Here is an 18,400-nt window from a genome sequence, read left to right as displayed (position 1 = left end):
CATTTTAACCCCAAATATAAACACCATCAATAGTTTATATTTATATGTAAATTCACATGCATCCTCTGTTGTCAATATACATACATCTACCTCAGTCTTTTTGAGTTGCACGGTACCTAATTGTTTAGATCAGTTTTTCTGTCTTTTTCTGTTATTATCCCCCTAAGAAGTCTTTTTAGACATTTTTAATCATCCCCCCATGAAATTTCAATACCACATACATATTGTGTATTTGTTTATGTACTTTATGCATATTTGTACCTTATATATAAAAAAATCAGGTTTTAGCGCTAGCCAGTTATGCTCAGCGGTTAGTGCTGGCTCATGCACGGAAGGGTCCCCTGCCAGGTTCGATTCTGGACAAGGGCATTACCTCAGTTGCAGGCTTGATCCCCAGCCCCACACAGGAGGCACATACAGGGGGCAACCAGTTGATGTGTCTTTCTTGCATCAATGTTTTTCTCTTTCTCTCTCTCCCCCTTCCACTCTCTCTGAAAAACCAATGGAAAAAATATCCTTGGGTGAGGATTAGAAAAACCCCCAAAAACTGCCTGGCTGGCGTGGCTCAGCGGTTGAGCATCAACCTAGGATCCAGGAGATCGCGGTTAGATTCCCAGTCAGGGCACATGCCCGGCTTGCCAGCTGGATCCTCAGTGGGGGCGTGCAGGGGGCAGCCGATCAATGACTCTCTCATCATTGATGTTTCTCTCTCTCTCTTCCTCTTTCTGAAATCAATAAAGATATATTTAAAAAAAAAATTGAACCACTTTTCACCTCCTTAGTTGTAACAGCGCCCCTCTGAGAAGGCATGGTATAGATACTCCATACCGTATCCCACATATGTATACTAGTTTTGATATTTCAATGTGATATCACCCATATTTACCTTTACACATATATTTTGTGTTCCTATAAACTACTAGAATTGAAAAGCTGTGCCGATCACAAGAAGACCTGACTTGAGGTGCTGGGCACACAATGCAATACACAGATGATGTATGTACACCGGAAAGCTCTATAATTTCATTAACCAGTGTCGCGCCAATACACTTAATTGAAAAGAAAAGCTGTGCCAATATATATGAAAAAGCAGGATACAAAATGATTTCCCCCAAGTAAACTCAACTATGTAAACAATATTTATGCAGAGGTAAAAAAAATGATAGGTAACACATGAAATTTTTAAAGTTACTTCTGGGTAGTTCAATGATGTTTTCTTTTAAAAACTTTCCACAATTTTAAAAGCAAGAATAATTTCCTTTGACATTAGGCCACATCACCATGTAAATTAGAAATTCTCAACTTACATTTTCTAAAAGGAGGCAGAAAACTAGGGACGTGACAGTGAGGAGCTACCAGGCCACGCTCCCTTTCCTGCGAGGCGCGCGGAAGACCAAGAGGGCGTGGCCCCCCGTGGGCAGGCGCCCCGCGGGACGCGACAGGTTCACCTCCCGCCAGGACAACCTCCTTTTAAAGCGTCCCTCAGGCCCCCTGCGCTCACCCCCAATAACTCTGCGCCTCTCAGCCCGTCCAGCTAACTGCTCCAAACCTCGGAAAACCGTCAACCGCCTCCGGTTGCCCTGGTAACAGCCAGCTGACCCTAACAGTTTTTCACGACTCTTCCCAGAATGCTGCGCGCGTTTTCTCATCCACTTCCGGTTCGGAGGGCTGACTCCTTCCGGAAATAGAGGCCCTTCCCTCCCAGCGTTGTGCGCTCGCTGGGCAGAGCGCGGCGGCTCCGGTGCGGGGTCGCGTCCGCGGGGACTGTTCTGTCCGTTCCCAACATTTGAAGTGACAAGAACCCTGGGGGGAGGCTAGACTGTAACCTGGGTGGTGTGGCCCGGTGGTTGGGGGGTGGGCCCCACGCACCGAAAGGTTCCAGGTTCGATTCCAGGTCAAGGGCACGTACCTGGGTTGCAGGTTCAACCCCCAGCCCTGGTTGGGGGCATGAGGGAGGCAACCAATGGATGTGTCTCCCTCATCCCCCCACTTCTCTCCCCCCACCTCTCTCCCCCTCCCTCCCTCCTTTTCATTCTCACTAAAAATCAGTGGAAAAAATATCCTCGGGTGAGGATTAGAGGATTAACAACAACAACAACCACCAGAGATGGAAGTATGAGTTAAGGAGTAGAAATAAACGGGTTGTGTTTTGTTATCAGTTATTTGGGGTGGTAGGAAAGCAGAGTGGGTGAACGGGTCCAGATGAAGCAGGAAAAAAGTAGTGGGGTCCTGTAGCTAGAGGATTTTGATGTGACAGTCGTTACGATTGCAGCAGTGAAACGTCCCTGAAGAACACGGCCCTCAGTGTGGCTGGGGCGTCGGGGGAGAGCTGGGCGCGGGACCGCAGGAGTTCGCCGGTGGAAACAGCGGGGAGGGGGAGGGGGTGGCCACGAGGAGGCGGGGCTGCGGGACCGCGCGTTAGGGGACCCGCCGCAAGCCTGCGGGGCAGGGGCGAAGCCCGCAGCGTCCGGGGCGCAGCCTGCAAGCGCAGACGCCCACCTCAGCGCCCCGCCCCGCCCCGCCCCACCCCGCGCACTCGCCCCGCCCCACCCCGCGCACTCGCCCCGCCCCACCCCGCGCACTCGCCCCGCCCCACCCCGCGCACTCGCCCCGCCCCGCGCGTTCGCCCCGCCCCGCGTCCCTCGCGGGGCTGAGGATCCCCCTCCGGCCCAACCTCGTGAGGGGAGCCCTGGGCGCCGGGCTGGGCGCGGGGTGGTTACCTTCCCAGCCTCGCCGCGGGCGCCAGAGGCGGGAGGAAGCGGCGCCAGGTCCGCGGATGGCATGGCCGGGGCTCCGGACGAGCGCGGGCCGGGCCCCGCGGCGGCGGAGCAGCTGCAGCAGTCGCCGGTCCCCGAGCCGCCGGCGCAGGAGAAGCCCCGGCAGGGGCTCCTCTCAGGCTTCTTCACCAGCAACCAGAACTGCCAGCTCATGCTCCTGAAGACGCTGCAGACTAGTAGGAGCTGACCCGGAGGCTGGGGGTCGGCGGGTGGCGCCGAGGCCCGGCGGGCTGGGCGGGGCCCGGGCGCCGCGCTCGGGGCTCCGGGGCTAGTCCCAGGTGCGGCCGGGCCGGGTTCGGGCGCCGCGGCGCGGAGGGGGGCCGGGCCTCAGGGGCCTCTTGGGGGGGGGCGCTGCCCCTGCCTGTGGAATGAATGGGAGTCGGGTTAGGAGTGTGCCCTTTTCTGTCAGATAATCTGATTTCATAATTATGTAAGTTATGCAGCAAAATGGGGACTTCAGAGCCTGGCGGAGCAGTTTTGAAGAGCGCGTCATTCAGGCGCACTTACTGCAGGCGGTGCGAAAACCATAGTTTTACAGACCCCGCCTTGGTTGGAAGGGGCCCTTCGCCTTCGGGCATGGATGGGCTTCGGAGTGTAGAAGCCCCCGAACCGGACCGCGAAACCGTGCGCGCGCCCTGGGTGCACTTTCTGGAGAGAGAGCTCATGGCTCCGTCCTGTCGGCTCTGGGCTCGGCGACCCCGAGACGCTTAAGAGCCGCCGCTGCGGGCTCAGTGAGGACGCAGCTACCCGCCCACTGATTTCTCTCCCAGGGCCCTTGTAACTCGGGATTTCTTAACTTTTTTACATTGACATGGACTTCCTAAAGTTTACTTCAACGCATTTACAAATCAAAGTCTTAAAAGTACTTTTTCCAAAGCAAGGTTACTGTTTCATAGCTGGCTGGCCAGTCACAGTTCACCCCCCCCCCCCCCCCCCCCCCGCGCCTGGCCGGGTAGCTCAGCTGGTTAGAGCCTCACCCTCACACCTGAAAGCTAGGGGTCCGCTCCTGGCTCTGGGAGCATACAAGAAACAACCAAGGAAAGCATAAATAAGTGGAACAACAGATGGATGCTTCTCTTTCTCTGTCTCTCTCTCTCAAAAGTAAAAATAAAAAATCAACCATCCCAAAGATTTAACAACCTTCTTGAGATTACCTGCATATAGGGAATCGAGGGAGGTGGGAGGGGAATAGAGGGACCTATGACGTTGTATTTACAGTATGTATTGAATACCTCCGAGGCTCTGAGTGTGGGAAAAGACCAAGGTGAATCAAGACCTTGCCTTTAAGAGGTTTCAGTGGAACAGTGGAAAGAACATGGGATGCAGAGTTCAAATTGCAGCTTGGTTCAAATTCTGGTCCCTCCCTTAGGTGCGGAAGAGTGATTGAGCTCTCTGAACCCCTCTATTCCTATCTGCAAAAAAGAAAGGAGGGAGAGGGTTAAAAATACCTCTTTCAGAGTTGTGAGGAATAGATTTTATGAATGTAAAGTGCCGGCATATTAGGAGCTGGATAAAGGGTAGCTGTTCTTGCAGTGGAAGGCAACCATGGAGGAAAAAGTTGGGATAGGATGGGAGGTGCTGAACGCGAGCCCCCGTAAGAATGAACAGGCCTCAACCTTCCACGGGAGGGCTCCTGGGAGAAGCTGTTGGTGGTATTAGAGCACCAACCTGCAGCTTTGAAATTCAAGGCAGGGGTGATGGGAGAGACCAAGCCTCATAGGAGACCTTTGTTTTCTTTTTATTTAAAGCAAATTGATTCTAAAATACTGCAGGTCTTCTTGAAGTCCAAAACCACTGGGTTCCCTGTGATTTTTAGTTTTTTGTTTTTTTTTTAGTGAGAGGACTATAGATTTTTGAACCTACTTCAACTTTGTAAAAGTTTCTTAGTTGCTTGAATAATAATTACTTGATATGGTGCGAGACACCTGATATACACTAAATAATACTTGTTCATAATAATTATTTTACTGTTAACACTCTTAAGAGGAGGCAGGCTAGTGAAGCAGTAACCTAACCTAACTTTATCATCCCAATAACTGCTTTTCTTTTACTCTCCCTGTTTTTGCTTTCAACACTAAAAAACCCCTTCATTTCTTCCCCCCCCTATTTTTTTGCTTATGTCTTATAATTTGCTGTGCATTTATACTCTCAGACAAGATACCTGTGAGAACAGTTATTAGAGGCATTTGGGTTCATTGTACTTTCCTGTAATCGCCACAGGCTCATAGGCTCTTAGAAGTGGAAGGGCCCTCAGGAGTCATAGGCCTTTCCACCGCCATGCAGGAAAATCTCTGTGCCATCACTGACCAGAGCGTTTATAGACCTCTGCCGGAACAGGTTTTCTGTTCTTTGAGGCTGCTCGTCTATTGTATCAAAAGCTTTAATTGTTGGAAAAACCCTTTCTCATACCGAGTTGGAATCTGCTCCATGTAACTTACACCCTTTGATCCTTGTTCTATCCTCTTAAGAAATATCGACTTGCTTCTTACCGAACATAGTCCTGTACTAATTACCTTTCCTCGTGGAAGAGCTTCATTTGGCAGGTCCCGCTTAGAGTGTGGTACTCAGACTGGACGCTGTGTTACCAGTGTGGTCTGACTGGGATAGACCACAGTGGGGCTACTTACTGCCTTTCTCTGTATCTAGATACGATGCTGCTGCTCATTTTTATGGATATGGCCCAAGATTCCCTCAGTCTTTGATCATTTAACTAAAAATGTCCTTTAAAAATATATTTGATGTTGCCCTGGCTGGTGTGGTTCAGTTGGTTGAGCATAGTCCTGTGCACTGAAATGTCACTGGTTTAAGTCCCAGTTAGGGCACACGCACAGGTTGTGGGTTTGATCCCCAGCAGCTGATCCATGTTTCTCTCTTTGTCTCTTGCTCTCCCTCTCTCTCTATTTCTCTCCCTCCCTCCCTCTCCCTTTCTCTCTCTCTGTAAAATCAATAAAAAAATTAAAAAACCATATTTGATATTATCTGAGATGTTTGGTAGGACCCATCTGGTATTTGTATCAGTGTTTCATTTCATTAAAGGCTTGCTTTTATGTTAATTTAAGCTTGTCTTTTTAAAAAAAACAATTTTAATATAGTATTACCTCATTAAGATTTGTGAATTGCTTTTTGATAATACCTTATACTGCTAGTTGGATAATTTAATTGGCTATTTTTTCCAATTTGCATATGTAATTGAATCAATATCTTTTTAGATCCGTATGTCAAACTTCTACTTGATGCCATGAAGCACTCAGGTTGGTAAGTAAATCTTTTTGAAGTGCTGCTCTATATTCTGGCTGCTAAAAACACCCCCCCCCAAAAAAAAACTGGAAACACTCATATTTAACTTTAGGCCACAAAGCCTTTTTCCATATGGTGGGTGGTAGTGATTGGCTGCATTCTCTCCAGACAAGTCTTATTCTTTTCGGACATCTGCTCTAACGCTACATCTCGGTTATTTAGTAAAGACAATACTTAAAATCTTTCTTGTAAGTAATTACTAAACCTGGCTTTTCCACTCTGCCAGCCTTGGCAATGTCCTTAATGGAGAATAAATCTCAGCTTGTTATGTAGGAACTATCCAGGCGCTGTTTAACTTTGAGGGGATTGGAGGAAGTGACTTCTGAGGTCTACTTCTTACCATTCTGGCCGAAGGACAGGAACTCCATCGTATTTCCAATATGGTCTTAATTAGTTGACCAAATGCTTTATAAATCATAAAGTTCATAGAATTTGAATTAGGATAGATTTCAGAGATAATTTCCTTGTTTTACAGAGGAAAAAACTGAGTCCTGGGGGTGTTAAGTTGCTTTCCCAGTGTTTCATATGTGTGAGTGGTGGCAGGGATTTGATGTGGGTCTCCTGGCCCAGGGCTGTTCCCTGTGCCACATGCACATTGCTTCTGGACATTGTCTCGAATTCCTTCTTGCCTTTTAGTGCTGTTAACAGAGAAAGACACTTTTCTTGTGAAGACTGTAATGGAAATGTCAGTGGAGGTTTTGATGCTTCCATGTCTCAGGTAGGCATTTTTGCCAAGTTGTTTGCTTTCCTCCGATTCTCCTGATATTTGTTGAGGACCTTCTGCATGCTGGGGACTGTTCAGTAGACTTTGTGTGGGATTCAAAAAATGAATTAGCCACGAGCCTTACTCTTAAGGAGCATATACCTTCACATGGAGAAAAGACGTGAACACAGACAATGACAAAATTGGAGGCAGGTTAAACTATTTTAGGTGGGCATGATTACCACAATGGGACAGTGACATGATTGACTGAAAGATGCCAACAGATTCAGCTAGAGGATCAGGGCAAAGAAGACAAAGACTGCTGTTGCCCAAGCAGGGGAATCATGAGCAAAGATGGCGTGTTGGGAAAGAACAATGTATATTTGGGGAATGACATGTTGTCTAGTTTACTGGAGGGCAGAAATGCATGGGAAATAGGGGAAACAGAATTGGAAAGAATAGTAAGCCATATGGTGGGAGGCTTTGAATGCTAAGCTAAAGAGCTTCACCTTTACATGGTGAGAAGTGATATATGCCTTTGGATTTTTTTTTTAATATATTTTTTATTGATTTCAGAGAGAGGAAGGGAAAGGGAGAGAGAGATAGAAAGAAACATCAATGACAAGAGGGAGTCATTGATCGGCTGCCTCCTGCACACCCCACGCTGGGGATCGAGCCCACAACCCGGGCATGTACCCTGACCGGGAATTGAACCTCGATCTCCTGGATCCTAGGTTGATGCTCAACAGCTGAGCGACGCCAGCCGGGCTGAAAATTTTTGATTAGGGGAGTGAGATTTCTCATCTGTAAAATATGGGTAATGTTAGTGTCTGTCTTATAGAATGGTTATGAGAATTAAATGAGACATTTCTTATAAAGTGCCATCATAGAAAGCATAGTAGCACTCAATACATGTTATTAGCTTTAAGTCATTGGAGGGTTTTGAGAGAATCTTGGAGGTGGTAGATAGATTATGTCATGTGATGAGGGTAGATGAAGGTGTTATAAGTAACTATTTCCATCTTGAATATAACCCGAATCTAACTGCACTTAATTGTTCCCTGCTGGAGAATTTTATATGTATTTTGGTTATTTATAGCTGTTTCACAGTAGTCATGGGAAAAAGCAGTACAACCCAGGGGTGAGGGGCCTGGATTTTGGAGTCAGGTAGCATTGAGTTCAAATCCTAGTTCTCCTGCTTATTAATTGTGGGGCTTTGGCAGGTCATTTGCCTTATTCTCAGTTTCCTCACTTGTAAATTTGTAATCACAATACCTATAGCTCTCAAATCGGGTCTTGGTAAGTTCATCCCCCCTTGGGGTTAAATACAGTGGACATTTGGAACCTCCATCTTACTTCTCAGCAGTTTTGAACACAGTGGACACTCTCTTTTAAATTTTTTTAAAATAAAAATTTGTATTGTGAAGTAGCTCATTCATACAGAAAGTAAAAAACCTCTATGTACACCCATGTAAGGAACACCTGCATAACTGCCACCGACGTGAAGAATAGGGCAATGCCAGGACTTCGGGAGCCTGTTTGCCCCTCTTGAATCACATTGCCTCTCCTTCCCTATTCTGGCTTTTGTGGTAATCATTCCCTGCCTTCTGAATTACTTTACCCTCTATATGTACAACCCAATAATGTTAGTTTCCTGCTCTTAAGGTTTATTCATGGAATACTTTGAGTTATACTTTGTAATACTTTGTAGTTTTATGAACTCATACAGTATGTAATCTTCTGCAACATTTCTTTTGTTAACATTGTGAGATTCTTCCATGTTGTTGTGTATACTTCTGGTTTATTTAGTTTCACTGTTGGATAGTATTCCATTGTGTGCCTATGCCATAGTTTACACTATTTAATATTCTTCCCAACTTTGTTATTTTGAACAACACTGCTGTGAATATTTTTTAACTTTTCTCCTGGTTACTCCAAGGTATATTTCTAGGAGTGGAATTGCTGGGTGATGTGCTATGCGTACATTTGACTTTAGCAGGTCATGCCAAACACTTTTCTTCCCATGGTGCCTGGTGCACAGCACTCTTCTGGTAGCTCTTTTGCTAGCTCACCTTTTTTTTTTTAATACTTTTATTGATTTCAGAGAGAGAAAAGGAGAGGAAGAGAGAGAGATAGAAACATCAATGATGAGAGAATCATTGATCAGCTGTCTAGCCCGCAACCTGGGCATGTGCCCTGACCAGGAATCGAACCCCGGTTGCCTGGATCCGAGGTCGATGCTCAACTGCTGAGCCGCGCCCGGCCGCGTGCTAGCTCACCTTTCTGTCAGCCCTTAAATGTTGAAGTCCCTTAATCCTTGGTGTTAGATCCCCTTCCTTTTTACTGTATACTTTGCCAAGGGGATCTCATTTATTTTCCTAGGTTAGAGCTCTCTTTTGAATTCCACATCTATATATCTAAGTGCCCACTTAACACCCACCTTGGTTGTCTTAAAGGTACCTCAGACCTGACCTGTCCAAGTCCAGATTGATGATTTTTACCATCCCCTACCCCATGCAACCTGGTCTTTTAGTTTTGCATATTTCAGTGAATGATACCACCATCCACCCTATTACACAAACCAGAAATTAGGGATCATCCTTGATATCTCTGATTCCTTTCCCATATTCTCTCCATCACCAAATTTTATCTAATTTGCATCCTAATTACCATTTTTGGCTCCCACTATCCTAGCTCAGGTATCTTTACCTATTGCCAAGAATACTTCATTAGCCTTTAGCTAGTCTCTCTGACTCCAGTTTTGCTCATTTTTTGCATATTTTTCCAACTATAGTCAAAGGATGAAAACAAAACAAAAGCACCCCCCTCCTCCCCATTTCACTATTCCCTTTCAGTGACTTCCTGTTGCTCTCAGGAGAAAGACAAGGCTTTCAGTTATTTGGCCACTGCTTACCTCACCAGCGTTATCTGGTGCTCACCACCTCAAACTCTGCTTCAGCAATATAGGCCTGCTTTCAGCTTCTCAAACTTCTGTTCCTTCAACACTCCTCATACCCTTTGCATAGGCTGTTTTCTCTGGTATGCTCCCTTCCCCCCTCCTCAAATTTAACTCCCATTCATTCATTAGATCCCAGTTTAAACATTCCTTCTGCAGAGAAGCCATTCCCAAATCTCCAGACAGGCCAGGCATTCTCATTTTAGGTACTCATGACAGCCTGGGTTTCATGATAGCTATCATTGTGTGTATTCAAGTATTTTGGTAAATACTGACTAATTTCTATCTCTGTTAGTAGATTATAAATTTACTAATAGGTCTCAATAAACATTAGTTGAATAAATGGCTTTTGAATAAATATATATGAAATATCTGGCCCATATCCCAGTGCCAAGCACATAGAAATTACACACTAAATGGTAATTGTTATTATTAGGATCCTTCATGTCCTTATTATTCTTATAGGGTCTTGCTCAGTGTGCTGTGGCTTTTTGCACTTCTTTCTGAATGTCTTTCTGAGGACTTTTCCTGGCAGTTCTTACAGAGTGGAACAGTGGTGGTCATTCACTGTTGATTCATTGCTCATTCAGAAACTTGTTCAGAAGCATTTTACATATATTCTCATTTAATTCTCACAATTCTTTGAGGTAGGCACTCTAATTATCTCCTTTTTATAGCTGAGGAAACTGAGGCACAGGGAAGTTCAGAAACTTGCCCCAGGTCACTGAATTAGTAAGGAATGGGGCTAGACTTTGAATCTGTCTGCTTCTTCCAAAGTTCACACTCTAAATACAATGCTGTGGATTCCAAGACACACTGCTAGTCAGCCCAGTGAGGACAGTATGTGAATGAGTGTCCTTAATCCAAGTGCTGTTATAGTCAGAGAGGAGAGAAGGGAGACGTTAATCATTGGGAAGGCTTAATGGACTGTGTAGTTAAGACTGGGCCTTGACGGATGGGTAGGTGTGGGGTCAGTGGAGAAAAGGGGGTGGAGGCAACACAAGCAGGTGAGCCCCCCTCATGGGAGAGAGAAGATAGAATCCATGAAATGAGAGTAGATTTTAGACATAACTGAACTTCTCTTATTTTGGTGCCTCCTAGATTGTTTTGTGCCAGAATAATATCCGTAATCAGGCCCATATGAACAGAGTGGTCACCCATGAGCTCATTCACGCATATGATCATTGTCGCGCTCATGTCGACTGGTTCACCAATGTCAGACATTTGGCCTGCTCAGAGGTGAGTTTTATTGTGGACGATATCTTTTTTTCCTACAGAACATTGTGTTTGAACAGTTTATTCAAGTATAATTTATTTAAACATACTCCTTTTCTTACTGCCATAGTTCCACGTTAGTCTTGAATTTCTGTTTCTGTTGTGTACAATTTTTGAGATACAAGAGACATTTTAAGTATTTTTTAAAGAATTATGTTAACTATAACCTTTTAATTCTAATAGTAGTGATGATTAACTATAATAATAAGCTATTTCTTATGGAATAAACTATATAACATAAAAAAATAAGGATAGTTAACATTAACTGAGGGTTGTGTGCCAGTCACTGTTCTGTTTGTGGATTCTTTTTTTTTTTTATCCTTACACGAAGATGTTTTTTTCATTGCTTTTTCAGACAGAGTGGAAGGGAGAGAGAGAGAGACACATTAATTGGTTGCCTCCTGTGCGTGCCCCGGGGCTGGGGATCAAGCCTGCAACCGAGGTACATTGCCCTTGGTTGGAATCGAACCTGAGACCCTTCAGTCCGCAGGCCAACACTCTAACCACTGAGCCAAACCAGCTAGGGCTGGTTTTTTTAATTTTTTTTTTTTTTTTAAGAACATATCCTCAAGATTTTATTGTTACATAATAAAACAAAATATGAAGCTTAGAAGTGGATCATTTGGCCCTTTCTCTTCTTGTCTCCTCCCAGTTCAAAATGCTGGTATCTCTTAATTGCCAGTGTTCTTTCAGATCTGCAGTAGGGCTCAGTGCATTCAAGCCTCAGCACAACCTTCTTTTTTTAAATTAATTTTTAAAATTTATTGATTTTGTAGGTAGAAGAAGGGACGGGGGCGGGGGGGAAGAGAGACACATCAATTTGTTGTTCCACTTATTTATGCATTCATTGGGTGACTCTTGTATGTGCCCTGACCAGGAATTGAACCTGTTAACATTGGTGTATCGGCACAGTGCTCTAACCAACTGAGCTACCCAGCCAGGGCTTGAGCAAAATCTTCTTTGTAGTTTTAGCTTTTTTTCTTTTTTTTAATTCTCACCCAAGGATATATTTTTTTTCATTCCTTTTCACAGAGAGAGGAAGGGAGGGAGAGAGAGAGAGAAACATGGATGTGAGAGAGACACATCCGCTGGTTGCTGCCTGCCCATGCCCCGACGGGAGCCGGGGATTGAGCCTGCAACCGATATATATGCCCTTGGCTGGAATTGAACCTGGGACCCTTCAGTCCGTGGGCTGACTAACCATTGAGCCAAACTGGCTAGGGCTAGTTTTAGCCTTTTTACTGGAAAATTGGCTTAGTCTGCCCACTGTAGCCACTCTGCTTCCTGTCCTGAAGCCGCTTTCCCTGGGGGTGAAGTTGATGCTTGCCACACTTCCTACAGAAAGTCCAGTGGGTTTTAGGGACATTCACCATGTTTGCTAGAGTGCTATTGGCACACAAAGTGTTTGTAGATTCTTATATAATCTTCACAACAACCCGTGGAAGTGGATACTATTACCCTCATTTTGTGTCTGTGGAAAGTGAGGCGTTTGTTTGGATTCCGTAGTTCATGGAAGAGGCAGGATTATAACCAGGGTTCTTACTGGTTTTCTGTGCTGCCTTCTCTAAGTAAAGCTCCTTTCTTGCTCTAGAGTGAACACTGTCTCAGAAATACAACATAAAAAAATATTTATTAGTAAGCACTTTGGATTGTTCTCAGAAATATACATATAAATATAAATATGCTCCTAAAGAGACATAAATATTTCATACTTGCATTTTATTAACCCATTGCTGTTTGTCTCTCTCTCCCTCTCCCTTCCTCTCTCTGAAATCAATAAAAACTTATTTAAAAAAAACACAACCTAATAGAAATTTCAAGCTAATATTTTATATTTTACATTATTTCTCTTTCCCTTGAAATCAATAAGCGACCTTATTGCATCTAACTATAACTCATATTATTTGGAGAGTAGACTGAATCCTGAGGTTTTTTTTTACTTTATTTTTATTGTTGACACTATTACAGATGTCCCCATTCCTCACCCCCCCATTGCCCACCTCCACCCATCCCCCACCACCCCTTTTCTCTGGCCATCACCACACTCTTGTCTGTGCCTATGGGTTATGCATATATGTTCTCTCACTAATCCCTTCACCTTCTTTCATCCAGTCCCCCCATCCCTCACCCCTCTGACAGCTGTCGGTGTGTTCCATGTATTCATGCCTCTGTTTCTATTTTGTTCGTCAGTTTATTTTGTTCATTAGTGAATCCTGAGTTGTTTTTTTTTTAAAAAAAATCTTTATTGATTTCAGAGAAAGGAAGGGAGAGGGAGAGCGAGAGAGAGAAACATTAATGATGAGAGAGTTGCCATTGATCGGCTGCCTCCTGAATGTCCCGACTGGGGATGAGCCCGCAACCCGGGCATGTGTGCTGGCCAGGAATCGAACCACAATTGCCTGGATCCTAGGTTGATATTCAACCGATGAGCCACACCCGGCCAGGTTGTGAATCCTGAGTGTTAAATAGGTCTCTCTCTCTCGGGTGTTACGAGGATTAGTGCCTGAGAGCTAAAATGTGTAAGAACCTTGAGCTCTTCAGAGGAGTACGACCACGTTATTGCGAAATAACATGAAATGGGCCATTCTGGTTGCAGTGAATTAGCAAAAATGTGGCCAGGTTAGCTGTAGAATCTATGTGGGTAGTTCCAAGGCTTTTTTTATCTTTAAAGCTGTTACTTACTTTAAAAATGTAGTAAATTAGAAAATATGTCCTGGCTTCAGGTTGTCACGCACATGCCAGCCCAGTGCCTTTGGCGCTGTCTCACATAGCTCATGGATAGCTGCTCTCTTTCTTAGCTAAAGAACTTCTGGAGTCAATAGAGTTTTAAAAATTCTTTAAAAACAGTCTTACAGTTACTCCGATCACAGAAAAATGTGCTACCTTTATATATTTTTTCAATTTAAAACGGTTGCTATAAGGGTATAGAGCACAAGCACTTATTTTCTCCGTTTGCCTTCTGTCTTTGTGATAGATTCGAGCTGCTAACCTCAGTGGAGACTGCTCGCTTGTAAATGAACTATTCAGGCTACATTTTGGATTAAAACAACACCATAAGGTAAAAACTAACATGAATAACTTACCTTCAAGAGTGCTAAGAGTGGAAATAATGAATAAAGAAATGAGAAGTATATTTAGTATTTGAAATTTGAAAGAACTACTTATATGAAAAGAATATAAGCTATATCATTTAAGCCAAATACATGGAATTTAGTTCTGTTTTATAATTATGGGCAAGCTATGTGACTGACTGAGAGATTTTAACAGTGAAAAGATTTACTATGATCTTGCTCTTCGGATGCTTTTGGATGCAGGTAGATAAGGAATGGAAGTGAAATCACAGCCTGTCTTACTTTTATCCTACCAGTCATGGATTTGCATTTTAAAACTACCACCATATTCTCAAGACAAGAAAGTAACGCCTTTCAGAAGAGACTGCACTGCTGCACAGGTTACAGCTGTGTGTTAGTGCACCGTTAAAGGATGTGTGACATCATAGCAAAGTTTTGGATTGGCACAGATTTGATTATGATGAACTGAGCTCAGAGGGATTTTGTAAACAAAACTAAACAAAGCCAATAACAAAAACCAAAAAGAAAACTATAGGCAAGATCATCCTGTTGGAAAGCTTTGCTGTCGTGTCATACATCTACCTGCCACAGGCGGACACGAGGAGAGGAGTATAGAACCAGTGCACTGATCATGAATGAGCAGTTCTCCCCACAGCCACCGAGGGGCTCTGTGTCCACTCTTAGGAGAAAGGCTGGTGAGAGATTTTCTGTGGAAAGAGCTTGCGAGGCCAGTTTGTAAGGGTCATGAGCATCAGGATAGCAGTTTCAGCTGGACAGCAGATGCAAAGAGGATAGGCATGGAACAATAACAGAAAGGCCCTCGGTTCTCTGGAGGAGTCGCTAAACTCTGGGGCAGGGGGTAGACAGTCACGGGGAACTACTAAGAGAGGTGAACTTAGTGGGAGCAGAAGAGAAGCCTGCTGCCTGGAGAGGGTGATGACTCAGGTAAGGCTGCTATGTTTTTAGCCTGTGCTGTCAGCTTAGTGGTACCGCACTGAGCTGCTTTGTGCCACGTTTTCTGTGCTCTTGGATCCCTGCTCCTGGGGTAAGTTCTGCTTGGTCTCCGTTTGAATGGCCTGTGTGCTCTGGCTCTCAGTGGGAAGGTGGAAGGAGAAGATGACAATGAGCTTAAAGCATGTGATCCAGGGCCCAGAGTCTTTGAAAGAGAAGTCTCTCTCTTTTAATTAATTAATTAGTTAATTAATTAATTAATTAATTTTACCTTGGGTAACAGCATCTGAAAATGAATAAAACTTGCAGCAGGATAGTAACTATGTGGAGGTAGTGGGAGCCTGGTCGAGGGGGAAGTGTTAGGGAATGGAATCCTGCTTTTGTTCCCAAGAAATATAAACATCAACCACAGTAACTGATTGTAAAATAGTACACTTTTAACAGATATTTATTACATCTAGAAAGAAGCGAATCTGAATTGTGATCTGAATTGCATCTCCCTGTGGCTCCAGGAGACAGATTTTTACCACCATTTTATTCCCCCCTGGAAGGGAGAAATTTCTTCTCTGGCAATTCAGTTGTGGCTTGTATCAGTCCTTCTCTTCTTAATCCTTTATGCCTGGGATTTATTTTAAAAATCAGTGTTTGGTGTAATTTAGGTTGAGAAGCACTGTTTTATATTCCAATATCAGTGAGCATCTCCAGGTTGGGTATGCTGACCAGGCCAAAGTAAAACTGGGAACTTGCAGAGAAAATCAATGATTGACAGGGTGCACAGCCATCAGGATCCATGTTTATTTTTCAGGAAAAGGTTAAATGTCATTCTTTTGAGTTTTAGTTTGGGCCTGTGAGGAAATAAAATGAGTAAAAGCTCTTCAAGAATTGGAATGGCAAGACCTTATGTTTCTTAAAATATTTAGAATACTGAGTAATTCTAGTCTATTACTATGTAACATTAGGTAAATTATTTTCTTAGGAAGAGAACTTTAACACCCATGCAAAAACCACTCAGAAACAAACAAAAACTTTGTTTGATTCCCCCCACCCTGAAAAATGAAGATACTTTCAAACTGTGTATATATATGTGTGGTTTCCTATTGCCTTCAGGGGCTAGAGCTTCTCTCAAAGGAAAAGTTACCTAGCATTGGTCAACTGCAAAGGAAGAGAGTTACAAAAGTAAAGTATATTTGAAATTTATTTAAATTCTATTAATTCAACCAGAACCTTGTTTTTCCACTTTTTTATGATTTTGCAAATTGAGAGTTATTGTTTGGCAAACGCTGCCTAGAACTTCAGAGAATGATATCTGCTTATATTATTGGAAAGGATGAGAAAATTGGAGTTCTTACGTATACCTAAATTATTTTATTTTTATTATTATTTTTTAATATATCTTTATTGATTTCAGAGAGAGGAAAGGAGAGGGAGAGAGATAGAAACATCAATGATGAGAGAGTCATTGATTGGCTGCCTCTTGCATGCCCCCGATTGGGGATCGAGCCCACAACCCGGGCATGTGCCCTGGCTGCGAATCGAACCCCAATCGCCTGGATCCTAGGTCGACGCTCAACCGCTGAGCCACACCCGGCTGGGCTATTTTGTTTTAATTAATTAATTTATTTTAATTTTAATACCTAAATAATTTTAGATTGAGCTGATTTCTTCTTAGGAATGACAGAATAAAATAACAGTTTTGATTATGGTTCAGATGTTATATAAGATGTTATTATTTGATAATTAAATTTTAAAGCCACATACTTTCCTTTCTTTTTAGACTTGTGTGAGAGACAGAGCCATTCTTTCTATCCTGGCTGTTAGAAATATCAGCAAAGAAGTAGCTGAAAAGGCTGTTGATGATGTCTTTGAATCTTGTTTCAATGACCATGAACCTTTTGGAAGGATCCCACATAACAAGACTTATGCAAAATATGCTCATAGAGACTTTCAAAACCGTGATCGGTATTACTCAAATATATGAAGACAATGACATTTTTATACTACTGAGCCTCAGTGATCATGAAGAAATATGATTCTCAAGTGCACAAATGTGTAAAACATAAGTGATCAATTAAGTACAGATAAGACAGAAGATGCTGATTCTAGCAAATGATAAAAAAAGTAACTGATGAAAAATGAAACTGCCTTAAACTCCAAGGCAAAAATTGTATCTTTATAGCTAACCATTTGGTAAATAAGGCAAATAAATTACATTTTTGTATTTTTCTACATTGTACTCGTGTTTTTTATTATTGTGATTTTATTTTTATTACATGTGATTATTTTAATATTTGATTAAGAAACCTGTGGAGTGGTGCCCTTGTATAATGTTGATGGGAGACCACTGTTGGTATTTACATTAAGTGTAAAGAAAAATATACTGATCTTATTATAAGACATTTGCTGGGATGTTATGATCAAAACACACAAGGAATGAAAGTTAAAAATAATTCATTCAATGATCAATGCCTCTCCACTCCCTGCTCTTCTTTCAATATATATGTGGAGACTCTATTGCTTAGTTTCCTGGAGACAATTTTGATTAGATTTTTCTTTTTTAATTTTTAGTAAAGGCCAGTGCATTAAATTTATAATGCAATTTAATTTATATATATATGTATATATATATAATTTTAATCTTCACCTGAGGATATGCTTTTTATTGATTTTTAGAGACAGAGGAAGGGAGAAAGAGAGAGAGAGAAACATCGGTATGATCTATTGCCTTATACGCAACCTGACCGGGCATTTAATCCACAACCTTTTTGGTGTATGGGATGACCTTCCAAACAACTGAGCCACCTGGCCAGGTCTAATTTTTATATACTTAAAAGATTTTTCACATAATCATTCTCAAATCTTTTGTCAAGCACTGATCTGAGTTTTGAATTCAGAAAACATGGTCATTTTATCTATCCCTGTTAACTGGTGACTGCATCTTCTAGATGTCCCAGCGCATATCTCTCGGCTTATGTCCAGACTGAAAGACAGTAATGCCTGTGTGTAGAGGTGGCTAATTGAAGGCTTAAAGATAATGAAGTAAGCAGGATTCTTTCTTTTGAGTTAAAATTTGATTAAATATAAATTACAAAGCGATAACTCAAGCTTAATAACTTATTAAATATTAAAACATGGTTTGAGGATTCTGGGAAGATGGTGGAAACAACAGAAATCTGTCTCCCTACCTAGACAAAATTGCATGGGCAGAATCTGTATAATGTAAATATTTTAGACTTCTGGAGTCTATTAAAGGCTTGTAACTTCTGAGGGGAGGCTTGGGTGGTAAATTGAAACTAATTTTGGTCAATTACAGCTCTTCTCGCAGTAGCAGCTACCCATCTCCCACTATTGTGCCCTGTGGCAGGCAGCTATG

The 18,400-nt window shown here is 42.9% G+C and overlaps 1 protein-coding gene across 2 annotated transcripts; it reads left to right on the top strand.

Moving 5' to 3' along the window:
• Window positions 1-2,769: 2,769 nt before the first annotated feature.
• On the top strand, window positions 2,770-17,253 carry ATP23 (ATP23 metallopeptidase and ATP synthase assembly factor homolog). 2 transcript variants are annotated; one of them, XM_087814575.1, is made up of 6 exons: window positions 2,770-2,953; window positions 5,987-6,032; window positions 6,711-6,792; window positions 10,835-10,972; window positions 13,983-14,066; window positions 16,805-17,253. In XM_087814575.1, the coding sequence occupies exons 1-6, from the start codon at window positions 2,782-2,784 to the stop codon at window positions 17,006-17,008; spliced, it is 726 nt and encodes a 241-aa protein (XP_087670701.1). In that variant the 5' UTR covers window positions 2,770-2,781; the 3' UTR covers window positions 17,009-17,253. The 2 variants fall into 2 exon arrangements, with proteins under 2 accessions (XP_087670701.1, XP_087670700.1); XM_087814574.1 differs by lacking the exon at window positions 2,770-2,953 and adding an exon at window positions 3,041-3,055.
• Window positions 17,254-18,400: the final 1,147 nt, after the last annotated feature.

The sequence above is a fragment of the Miniopterus natalensis genome, chromosome 2 (genome assembly GCF_054644295.1).
Source record: "Miniopterus natalensis isolate mMinNat1 chromosome 2, mMinNat1.hap1, whole genome shotgun sequence".
Taxonomy (NCBI): domain Eukaryota; kingdom Metazoa; phylum Chordata; class Mammalia; order Chiroptera; family Miniopteridae; genus Miniopterus; species Miniopterus natalensis.
Note: the sequence above shows the minus strand (reverse complement) of the source record. Positions and strands in the feature narration are given on the sequence as shown.

What these genes read in the sequence shown, in the direction of transcription:
- ATP23 (XM_087814575.1), top strand. Translation starts at nt 2,782, where the DNA reads ATGGCCGGGGCTCCGGACGAGCGCGGGCCGGGCCCCGCGGCGGCGGAG. An exon ending in TTGATGCTTCCATGTCTCAG is followed by an intron (nt 6,793 to 10,834) that starts GTAGGCATTTTT and finishes GGTGCCTCCTAG; the next exon opens with ATTGTTTTGTGCCAGAATAA. An exon ending in GATTAAAACAACACCATAAG is followed by an intron (nt 14,067 to 16,804) that starts GTAAAAACTAAC and finishes CTTTCTTTTTAG; the next exon opens with ACTTGTGTGAGAGACAGAGC.